General features: G+C 40.1%; 1 protein-coding gene across 3 annotated transcripts in view; it reads left to right on the top strand.

Moving 5' to 3' along the window:
* The window catches only part of plcb3 (phospholipase C, beta 3 (phosphatidylinositol-specific)), a 64,756-nt gene extending 56,053 nt beyond the window's left edge, over window positions 1-8,703 (top strand). For 2 of the 3 annotated variants that reach the window (XM_058394306.1, XM_058394308.1), the window contains exons 20-34: window positions 41-195; window positions 290-451; window positions 826-925; window positions 1,345-1,449; window positions 2,284-2,381; window positions 2,529-2,649; window positions 2,824-2,859; window positions 2,962-3,071; window positions 3,667-3,776; window positions 3,865-4,024; window positions 5,181-5,257; window positions 5,365-5,454; window positions 5,746-5,803; window positions 6,592-6,678; window positions 6,783-8,703. In XM_058394306.1, the coding sequence (XP_058250289.1) occupies window positions 41-195; window positions 290-451; window positions 826-925; window positions 1,345-1,449; window positions 2,284-2,381; window positions 2,529-2,649; window positions 2,824-2,859; window positions 2,962-3,071; window positions 3,667-3,776; window positions 3,865-4,024; window positions 5,181-5,257; window positions 5,365-5,454; window positions 5,746-5,803; window positions 6,592-6,678; window positions 6,783-7,058 (1,745 nt within the window). In that variant the 3' untranslated portion in view covers window positions 7,059-8,703. The remainder of the gene's footprint in view (window positions 1-40; window positions 196-289; window positions 452-825; window positions 926-1,344; window positions 1,450-2,283; window positions 2,382-2,528; window positions 2,650-2,823; window positions 2,860-2,961; window positions 3,072-3,666; window positions 3,777-3,864; window positions 4,025-5,180; window positions 5,258-5,364; window positions 5,455-5,745; window positions 5,804-6,591; window positions 6,679-6,782) is intronic. The other variant, XM_058394307.1, reaches the window with a different exon arrangement.
* Window positions 8,704-11,753: the final 3,050 nt, after the last annotated feature.

Here is an 11,753-nt window from a genome sequence, read left to right on the forward strand (position 1 = left end):
CAGACTGTTATACAATATGACTCTTGTGTGTTTGCTTCAGATCTGCCCATGCAGCTAAACATGGGTGTGTTCGAGTATAACGGCCACAGCGGCTACCTGCTCAAGCCTGAGTTCATGAGGCGCACAGACAAGCACTTTGACCCCTTCACTGAGAACATAGTGGACGGCATTGTGGCGAACACTGTCAAGATCAAGGTAGTGTGTCTTCATGTGTGTGTGTGTGCGGGTGTGTCAGTCTATATTATTGTGTTGATTTTGTATACACATTTGTTGTCTTTCATACATCTAGATTGTTTCGGGTCAGTTTCTGACTGATAAGAAGGTGGGAGTGTATGTTGAGGTGGACATGTTTGGACTGCCTACTGACACCAAGAGGAAGTACCGCACCAAAACCTCTAATAACAATTCAATGGACCCCGTCTGGGAGGAAGAGCCTTTCGTCTTTCTTAAGGTCACTACCGTGGAGATATTGTAGTTTGTATTGTGTTTACATGTCTTATGGATTAGAGCTATATAATATCCTATACAATCCTATATCATGACAATATATCATACAATATATAGGTTGATAAAGTTGTTGCTTTGTTTATTCTGAGTATCCTGAATCGTAATGAATCCATTACCATAACCAAGCTCTAACACAGCAATATAATCATCATGCTGTTTTTATCTGTGTTGTCCAAACTTAACTTTAATTTTGCATAGGAAAGTCTTATCCTTTAGGTTAAAATTTATATTATACTTGCTCTTTCTCTCTCTGTCTCTCTGTCTCTCTCTCTCTCTCTCTCTCTCTCTCTCTCTCTCTCTCTCTCTCTCTCTCTCTAGGTGGTGTTGCCCACACTAGCATCACTAAGAGTAGCTGTGTTTGAAGAGAACGGGAAGTTCATAGGCCATCGGATATTACCTGTAGTGGCTTTACGTCCAGGTCAGTACTAGGTTTGCGACAAATACACACCAATACAGCTTTCAAAAACTTGACAGTGGCTGAATGGTTAATGCTCTGCCACTGTTGGGCACTTGAGCAAGGCCCTTAACCCTCTCTGCTCCTGGGCTGCTATATCATGGCTGACTCTGTGCTCTGACCCTGACTCCTTAACAAGCTGAGATATGTGGAAGAAAATAATTTTGACTGTGCTGTAATGAATATGTGACAAATAAAGGCTACTTCTTCTTCCTTTGCTATTAAAATCTGCAGGAGTAACATTGTCTCGGGCTTATGATGGACATTTAACTGGACAGTGTTTGCTTGGCAGAAGATATTAATACACATAAAATCTGTTCTACGCAAAATCAGCACTCCTACACCTGGTTTGCTTACTGTGTCTGTGTGTGTGTGTTTTACAGGATACCATTACATTAATCTGAAGAATGAGCTCAATCAGCCCCTCCTGCTTGCCTCTCTCTTTGTATACACTGAAGTTCAGGACTACATTCCAAATGAGCACCAAGGTGAGGCAGCATGCCATCTCCCCCATTTCCCATCAGCTCTGGAAGGACAAATCATAAACCTTTTCCAGGGCATTTTTACTGCTGATATATAACTGTTTCTCTGTCCTGTTAGTCTTGTATGTAGCTTATTTCAAATGTCTTAGACAGTATAAAAATGCTTTACGATATGTGTTACTGTCTAGTGCCACTTCTCATGTATGGGGGGGAATAAATGGATCAGTCATCAGCACTGTGTGCTTTATAAGCAATACTCTTTATCATATTCTTTATATTTATAACAATCTAATACATGTCAAAAATTGTTTGACATTTCTGGTTATTGTATAATTCTATATGTTGTTTTATAGAGATCATTTTTATATTATTTCCTGAAATATTAATAGAAAATATTAAATCGGACTGGTAGTGTATACTATGATTTACATAGATCATTTTTTATGATAGTATTATGTGTAATATATAAAGCAGAGAGGGTATTTTCTACAGCAATGCATTTAATTATTTGTACATTTAATTCATTTATACACACATGACTTTAGTGGTGCATGAATCTTAAAGCATTTCAAAAGAAGTGTATGTAAAATGTGTTAGGAAAATTCACATATATTACCACACTCTGCATTCACAGGAAAATAAATATTCTCGAACCTCAGCTTTTCTTTTTCTTTATTACAGGGGAGTTCTGTAATTTATTGTTTGTCAGCTCAAATCCAGCGCAGTGGAGTGTAAAATTGTTTGTGACAACACAAATTTTTCCTTTCTTATTATGCACGGACTGCATCATGTATACACGTGTGTGTGTGTGTGTGTGTGTGTGTGTGTATGTGTGTTTAGAGTATGCTGAGGCTCTGACCAATCCAATCAAGCACGTGTTGGATCAGAGAGAGAGGCAGCTGGCTGTGTTCATGGAGGACAACAATGAGGTCAGTAAGGTGTGTAACAATATTTGATTTAATGTTATTATAATATAAACTAAAATTAAAACATGTCCCGTGTTTTATCTGCTGTGTTTTGTGTGTCTTTGTCTGTGTATATATGTACATATATATGTGTGTATGTATATATGTGTATTCTTGCAGCGGGTCAATGAAAAGCCAGATGAGAAACCAGATTTTGCCCCTATGCCTACTCCTATGTACCAGTTCCCTTTGCCCTCGCCGCCCCTCCCACCTGCAGTGGCCGAGGTATTGACTGCTCCAGGTAAAGAAACGAAAGAACAATAAAACCCACAGCTCTCATTCATGATCATATATTTTGAGATGGATCCATGTTTTGTGAGTTACATGCATACGTGGGCATGTCTGACAAGACATCCCAGCTCTCCTCATGCTTGTGTACTGAGTGATCTGCTTCTCATTGTGTGTAATAATTTAGCCCAGAAAGAAGACCTGATCCTCAATATATTAACAGGTAGGGCATCATCATCCTCCTCCATCATCATCATCATCATGAAACTCACAGCACTAAAGCAGACCAGGTTTCTCTTAGTATGAACACGTGTTTGTATTACAGTGATCGAGCCCCAGTCTATTGAAGAACTGAAGCAGAACAAGTCCTATGTGAAGTTGTTGAAGAAACAGTGCAAAGAACTGAAGGAGCTTCGCAAGAAGCATCTTAAGAAGGTACACACAGACACACTCTGAGTGGTACTTAAAATATACACTTTTAATACAAAATACTAGATCAAGATGTCTTTTGGTGTCTAAGGCATATTTGCAGTTGGGTTATGGGATTTAGTCTTCAGCTCTTATACAGCATTTATCTGTTTATGGTCATCATTATATGGAAGGTCCATTACAGCCGTCTATCTCCCTCTTTTTATTTTAATATTGAGTTTATTAAGTTTATTTGAATATTGATGTGTGCTATGTTGAGTAATGTGCAGTAGTGTACAGCCAGTTTCATGGCATTTAAGGTTTAGTCACAGCAAAGACCAGCCTCCAATAAATGTTTGTTTGGATATTGTTGTCTGCACACACACACACACACACACAAACATACACACACACTTTGCCCACTTTAAAGTATTTCATTACATGAAGTTAAACTGCAAAATCAAGTCCATCTTTGGTTCATTTTGGTTTCATTTTTTTCTGCCATTCTGAGACTAAAACTTGCTAACTAATCAGTGCAGTAGGTTTATATTTTGTTTTAGTTTGTATGGAATAGCATTCAGTAGCAGTCACAGTGCATGTGTATATGGTCTGTGTGTGTTAGGTGTGGACCCTCACTAAGGAGCAGAAGTCGAGGGCTAACCAGCAGAACTCGGACATCCAGAAACGCAAGAATCAAGCGGAGAAAAAGCTGCGGCTCAGCGTTAAGAAAAAGTACGGGGGGGGGATAAAGACAGTGAAGCATGTTTCATAGCATGTACTTCATGCAATATTTACTGTGTGTGTTTGTATGTGTTGACAGTGAGCCTGAGGAGCCTGTGAGGACTGAGCTGGATCAGTTGAAGAAGGAGCTGGAGAAGCAGACAGTGCAGCTAAGAGAGTGGCAGATGCAGGAGCTACTTGATCTGCGAAAGAAACAACACCAACTGGAAAGAGAAAAGAAGTATGCTCATCTTGAAGAGGTACTACACACAAACAAACACACACACACTGACTAGTGCTTCATATATTTACATTTACAGCATTTGTATCAGAAACATCCTTGTGCTTGTACACTAGATCACTGACTAATAATAATGGAGGTTTTTACAGCATGAAAAGAGTAACTATGCTGATTTAAGTGCTTGGTGAAGAGAGAGTGTTTATTTAGAGACATCCAGTGACTCATTTCAGGCCAGGCAAAGTTTATTCCACTGCTTGTCTACTAGTACAGAGAAGAGTCTTGCTGCGTGTCTTCCTTGTACTTTAAGGGATGGGGGGGTCTGTGATGCTTATGCGCTGCAGTCAGTATGCAATATTTAATTGTCATTTTCTTCCTTGTTGCTTTTCGAGGTCACTAGATTCTTTTGGCTGAGAGGCATGCGAAATAGAATTGTACACAGAGCAGGCATAACATTATGACCACCTGCCTAATATTGTGTTGGTCCCCCTTTTGCTGCCAAAACAGCCCTGACCCATCATGCACTGTGTATGTATACATGACACCTTTCTATCAGAAGCAGCATTAACTTCTTCAGCAATTTGATCAACAGCTCGTCTGTTGGATCGGATCACACGGGCCAGCCTTCGCTCCCCACGTGCATCAGTGAGCCTTGGCCGCCCATGACCCTGTCACCGGTTCACCACTGTTCCATCCTTGGACCACTTTTGATAGATACTGACCACTGCAGACCAGGAACACCCCACAAGAGCTGCAGTTTTGGAGATGCTCTGATCCAGTGGTCTAGCCATCACAATTTGGCTCTTTGTCAAACTCACTCAAATTCTTACTCTTGCCCATTTTTCCTGCTTCTAACATCAACTTTGAGGACAAAATGTTCACTTTCTGCCTAATATATCCCACCCACTAACAGGTGCCATGATGAGATCATCAGTGTTATTCACTTCACCTCTCACTGCTCATAATGTTATGCCTGATCGGTGTATTTCAGTTTAGGAAAGCTTGAAGTTTCAACATTTCCCATGCAGCTAGACATAAAGTATTTGGTAGAAGTGTGTATTTAGTGTGAACAGCATGTTTATTGGTGTATTAGTGTGAACTAAAATACAAAACTACAGGGTGTAAAATAGAATTGATTGTAAGTCTCTCTGAACTAATTTTGTCTTGGTTCTTCACAGTCCTTTAAGAAACTAAAAGTAGTTGCTGAGGAATGCCAGATAGCCCAGATCAAGAAACTCAAGGAGATATGTGACAAGTAAGCCTCCCTCCCCTGCTTTCTCTCTTTGACACACACACACACACACACTCTTTTGTGATTTGTGTACCTGTGTAACTTTTACTGTGTGACATGTCTTCCCCTAGAGAGAAGAAGGAGTTGCAGAAGATTTTAGACAGAAAAAGGCAGAACAGCATCATAGAAGCCAAAAAGGGGGATAAAGAGAAGGCTGAGTCGTGAGTAAATTTTCTCTATAAACAACTCTCCAGTTTCTCCACCTCTCTCAGACAAGTTTTTATTCTATTATGTGAATTTATTCATCCAGCTGTCTCCTAAAATATGTTCATAGTAAAAAGATAAAGTCAGGAGAAGAAAGGAGAGTTTGACTGAGCTATAGTCGTATCATGCTCCATCAATAGTGTGTGGTACTGCCATAACTCTAACACCCTCTCTCTCTGTCTCTCCCTCTCTTCCTTTCTCTTACTCTCTCTCGCTCGCTCTCGCTCTCTCTCTCTCTTGTGCTCAAGGGAAGTGAACGAGATAAATAAAAAACATATCCAGGACTCGGTGAATTCACTGCGAAAGGTGAGTGTTTCATAGATTTCAAATCAAGTCTCCTGACAAAGTAGAAACATTCTCTCTCTCTCTCTCTCTCTCTCCATCTCCATGTTGCCTTGCTGTCACACATATAAATGTATTGCACATAGGCCAGGGTGATCGAGGCAAAATTTTATATCAGGGTTAGTTTATATTAAAATATTGCACAATAATAGAATGCATACCGTTTTAATGAAAAACTGAAAATGACAATGCAAAGATTTGTGACTTACATTTAAAACAGGTATCGTTTACAATTTTTGTCTCATAAATGCAAAGAATCAAAGGAGATGAACAAAAAAGAGACAATCCTGAGGAGATGACAAATGTTCTCTAAATTGTATTTAGTCCATATAAGGTAGCACTAAATAATGAATTTATGATAATTGTCTAGGCAGCTCTTTGTTTTCATTTCTTGTGTGGATTTGAAGGACACATTTGCTCTGTTTATTCATGTAGAATCTGAATGTGATGCCCTGATTTATACTTAGACAGTTCCCTAATTCCACATGTGTCAGAATGGCATAATAAGTCATTGTTAAAGCACTTTTCTGAAAATTGTGCATTAACTGTTGTCCCCATTCCATCACTGTTCACATGAGCATGAACGCTGCAAGCATTAAAGCCAGCATGTGTCAACTTCCTGGTTGTGACAATTTTAAAGTAATGCTTCAAGGCTGCTACTTGCCACCGAACACATTTCTACCACCGTCTCTGAATTTCAGTTTTCACCCACCAATGCAGGCATATAATCTTTATTTTTTTTCTATTTATAGTTGGATGAAACTCAGGAGAAACGTCAGGAGAAGCTGAAGAACCAGCAGAAAGAAATCTTACAGAAAATCGAAGAGGAGCAACCACTGGTCTGTCCTTTTGTTCTTTCACGAACACACTCTTATCGCTGTCCTCTTTGGCTTATTGTTTTCCTCATTTCCGTCCCTCATGCTGAGTGTATTTCTCGCTGCAGCAACGGCTGCGTTTGGAGCGCGACTGCGACGCCGAGCTGGAGCGCTTACCCGAGGAGATCTGCCGCTACCTACAGGGTGAGCTAGAGAGCAAAGGCTTACGCAGCGACGCCCTGTTCAGCCAAGACAGCGCCGGCTCGGGTCCACCCTCCAACTGTAGCACTCCTTCTTTCAACTCGCCCAATCACAACTCAAGCATGGACAACAGCATGGCCTCGCTGGGCAACTCTTCATCCTCCAGCACCATCACGTCCGAATCGGAGCTCACGACCATCTAATTCCTACCTTATCACCCTGTCCTGTCACGCCATTTTTCTCACTGGATCATGGTGATAGGAGTAGTGTTACTGTTTAAATGCTTTTAAAGGATCTTTTAATTTTTTTCACATGCCCCTTTTAAAGTCTGCATTTTTATTTTTCCTCAAAGTTCTCTTGGATTGTTCTCTTACTTTAACCATAAGATATATATACTCATGTCTGTGTTAAGCACTTGTGGAATGGAGGGATTGTTTTTTTTTTATTTTTTAAACAAGAGAGACTCTTTATTTATTTCTGTGGTATGATATGAGGGAGTTGGGAGCGTTAACTGTAGTGCTCTGCATTGTCCAGCAGGTGGCAGTGTAGCTTTAGTGGTGTAGAGAGAGTTTAGCGACTGGGCGATACGAACGCAAGGCGTAATCTGAATGGTACTTGTTTACATAATAATGCACAGATGGGCAATCCTATAAGCCAGACCATCATCTCTCCTCCCTACGGGGCTATAAAGTTAATTCCCACTGCATATTTCTGCAGCATCCGAAACACATCAGCGTAATTGATATTGTGTGTGTGTGTGTGTGTGTGTGTGTGGAGCAAGAAAAAGATTATAGATGTGATGAATATTGTTTTTTGTCTTCCCAATAATGCACAGTTCCCCCTCCTCCTATCCCCCATCTCTCCCTCATCATCCTTTCTTCCCCCATCAATCCATATATATGTCTCTCTTCTTTCCTACAGCCCTGGTTGTGTGGTGTGGCTTAATCTTAATCCCTGCTCTAATTCTGTGTGTAATTGGTGTGTCAATCCCATGCACTGCACTTCCAAAACCACTACTGTTCAGGAAACTGGATATGGTTTCTGTACATGGTTTTCATGTCAACTGTTCACACCCTGGATGTGCTAAATCCTGTCGCTCTGGTTACTAGAATGTGAAACTGTAAGAGTGTGTGGTATCAGGGGTCAGGTGTAGCCAGAACGATCGCCATACTCACACGTGCAGAATGTGTGTACACTTTTATAAGGTTTAGCTCATTTTATTTTCAAAATTGTAAGGCATTTGTCTTTGCGGTTGAGTCTCAGATGTGGATGTCGGATTTTTAGTTCATCTTCATGATGCTTTCTTCTTCTTGCCAGCAATTCAAGGAAACTCCAGAGGTCACATTTCCTCATTTGTGCCTGTAAACAAGGCCACTGGATCGGTCAAATGACTTATCAGTATAACACTTTTTTTTTCTTTTTTTTTTAGATGGAGATGGGCGGTTTGTCGTAAAGGGAAAAAATAAATCAGTAGGCTACAGAATCCCAAAAGAAAATATAGAAGCTTCAACACAGATATGTTTTAGAAAACGCCGGGATACATCAATCTGACATGGGGCTGATATTAGCACGAGCCTATGGATTAGTATTGAATGGGATTTGACATGCTTCCCATTCTGTTCCGCTTGCATTTATTTTGTGCTCCACCGTGCCCTGCTGTGTTTCACATCACATTGCAGCAGATGTAATTTTTTCCAGCAAGTCAGCTCGGTTACTTAGAGCATGCTAATGTCAGATTGGTTCAGAATTGATATGAAAATGGGAAATGGGGGAGGTGCGTCTTAAAAGAAGGAAAGAAAGAAAGAAACTTTGCAAATGATAGGAAAACCAAAAATGTCTCATGCTTTACATGTATTTTTTCAAGACTTAAATGTCTCTCTAGCCGACACCCCCCCCCCCCCCCCCCTTCTTCTCATTCCCCAACATCTCTTCATCTTTTCCTCTTGTCTTCGTGGCTGCATCCTGACTCCTGGGCACATATCCTAGCTCTCTAGGCTGACACTTTCTTTCGACTCACTGTACCAAAGGCAAAAACATGCTGCTCCATTGCTTTTTGATTGCAATCTATTGAGCTCCTCAGTGACACAATGAGTGTGATATGGGTCCTGATGGAGCGCTCACACACTTCATTATAAGGGAATGATTAGACATTGCAGCATGTGTGATTGTAAGCGGTATTGTGCGCAGTTAGAGCTCAGTTACTGTTAGTAGCTATTACCTGGTCCGTTTGATCGGGATGGCAAATTCTTGTGGCGTACATAACGTGGTTGAGGACTGAGGGAGGTAACTCTCAGTGCCGGTCCTCAGCCCGGATTAAATGTGAGGGTTGCGTCAGGAAGGGCCTCCTGTGCCAAATCAAACTATGTGGATCAGATGATCCGCTGTGGTGACCCCGAACAGGGAGCAGCCAGAGGACAACAACAACAAATAATAATGTGGCTGAAGGTAAAGCAGAGGTGCTATTATCTGATTGGACAGCAGAGTTGGGATGGTGCAGGCATTACCAGCTCACACTGAAAGGGGAAAACTGAGATTTTCTCTCAACTTGTAAATTTTGAAGAATATACGGTGTTCGATGTGTGTGTGTGTGTGTTTGTGAGAGAATGTATGAGGATGCGATGGAGCACTTGAGCTCTACAGACCACCTGAGATCTTTATCATATTAGTATAGAGTGTTTAAAGCTTTAAAATTCTAAGCAGGAGCAATGGTACTTCTTCTAAAGTGCTGTCTAATGATGTACGATAAGGATCATTGTTGTACATGTTGAAAAGTTTGATTTGTGTATATGATATGGTGTAGACATGGGTCATGTCGGAATTATCAATGGTTTATGGTGTATCTGGATCATATTAATCAGATGTATGTAGTTCTACGTGTATTCTACTACTGACTAGAGTTGGAGTTAAGGCTAATGTCAGCTGTGTGTCTGTGTGTGTCCTAGAAACTCCATGGGATGTAAAAGATGTCTGACATCTATGGGTTTGTCCCTGAGCTTCCACACACACACACACACACGCACTGATCATTTCCTCAACTCCTCAAACTGTCGTCTGCTGCCTGTCTGTCTGTCTAAGCAGAAAAGAAAAAAAAAACACCTCGTTATGAGCACTCGAACATGCTCACTGAACTGTTTTTATTATTTTACACGTTTCGTCTCGAGTCGTACATGGCACAGCTGATCTTCATCCTCTAAACTCGGTCCTCACTTCACCTCACCTCTGTACTGAACTATGCTAGTGACACTAAAGTGAGCATGTTTTTCTTACAAAGTGAGGACCTTGTAACTCTGTCCCGTCCCCCCCCCCATTTTTATATTGTATGACCGTTCCCTAATCATTCATACTCATATTTACATATTTACCCATGTCCTCATTGGTGCACTTTTTTCTGTTTTGTTTTTACACCTTTTATGTATTAGGAAGATATTACAAGCAGATTTTTATATCATCCTTTAGCTCCAGGTACGGTAGGCGGTACAGCTCAAGTAAATAATTTTTGTCCGATGATTACTTTGTCTTAAAGTGAGCAGGGGTTGAGTAAAACTGTGGCATTATTTCTATTGGCTGAACATGGAGTTTAATGCCACAGCACATTCAGCTTGTGTGGTGAATATAAACACTTTGCCAAGGGCTAATTTTATTTCGCCTCAAGTCGCAGCTTTAACCAAGTATATGTGGTATTTGTCTTTTTTTGTTTTTGCTGCTTTTCCCTTCTCTCTCTCTCTCTCTCTCTCTCTCTATCTCTCTCTTTCTTACTGAAACACTGTATTGTAGAGAAAGTACTGCTCTGCCTTGTGAAAGGAAAAATCATTACTCTGGATGTAATTTTTTTTGCCTCGATAAACGATACATCTAACTGTACATTCAATAAATACCAAATTTTGTCAAAACATTAAGCTTTCACTGTATGTTTCACTCATTTTTTTTTTAACCTAAAACTAAGTTATGAAATCTTGCAGGTTTTCCTTCAGCAAACTTGAACGGTCTGATTTGAGTACCTGAGGCTTCCTCAGTTCACAGAGCTGTAAAGAAGACAAACCTTATTTCTACATTTCTGCTTTTACTTTGTTTAAAAAAAAGGATAACTATACCATTTAGAAAGTGAATTCGAATCTCTAGAATATTTTAATATGTTGAATGATCAACATCAGTGTCTAGAGACAGGTGTGTAGCGGATGTGTTATTGTTGTATAGCAAAACAACTCATCAACTCACTTGAAAACTTCATGTTATGTCAACGAACAGTTTTATTATATAGTTAGATTAGATAGTTAATCATTTGTAGAGATTCTGAGCAGCTGTAAAGGCAAAGAGGTGCACATTTTGTTCCAATGCTACAGCTACATTTGGCTTTGAGAGCAGGAGAGCTGTGCTAGCTCAGACCTCGTCTACAGTATCAGTGTGAACACTGAATATACAAAACATTATATTTGCACAGGTTTATGTTGTACATCACTTTATCATACTACAAAAACAACTAAGCACCAGTGTGTTTACTTTCTTGTTATTAACCTGTGAGGTTTTAACTTGAGTGCCTTATTTAGCAACGTAAACAAAGCTAGCCACGCAGCTAAGCCCCAAACTGCACTGGTAAGTAAAGCAGTTAGCTTAACCAAAGTTAGCCCTCCAGCAGTAGACTTATCTATCCCACTTAAAAGCTAGATATTTTGAGGCTTTTATAATATAATTTAAAAAAATAAGTATTAGCAAGCTAGCTAGTGTTCAGTAAATAATACTATTGTGAAGCAGTAGCCAGGTTTGCTAACAAGTGCTAGCTCTCACAGACACTGTTATGGCTGCTGTGTGATAGAGTGAGACTGAGATACACATTGGGAATCGTCAATAATTTAGGGATAAAATAACTTTAAACTTCATAATTTTTTTTCTCTATGTTTCTA

Source organism: Hemibagrus wyckioides, linkage group LG07, assembly GCF_019097595.1.
Source record: "Hemibagrus wyckioides isolate EC202008001 linkage group LG07, SWU_Hwy_1.0, whole genome shotgun sequence".
NCBI classification, from domain to species: Eukaryota; Metazoa; Chordata; class Actinopteri; order Siluriformes; family Bagridae; genus Hemibagrus; species Hemibagrus wyckioides.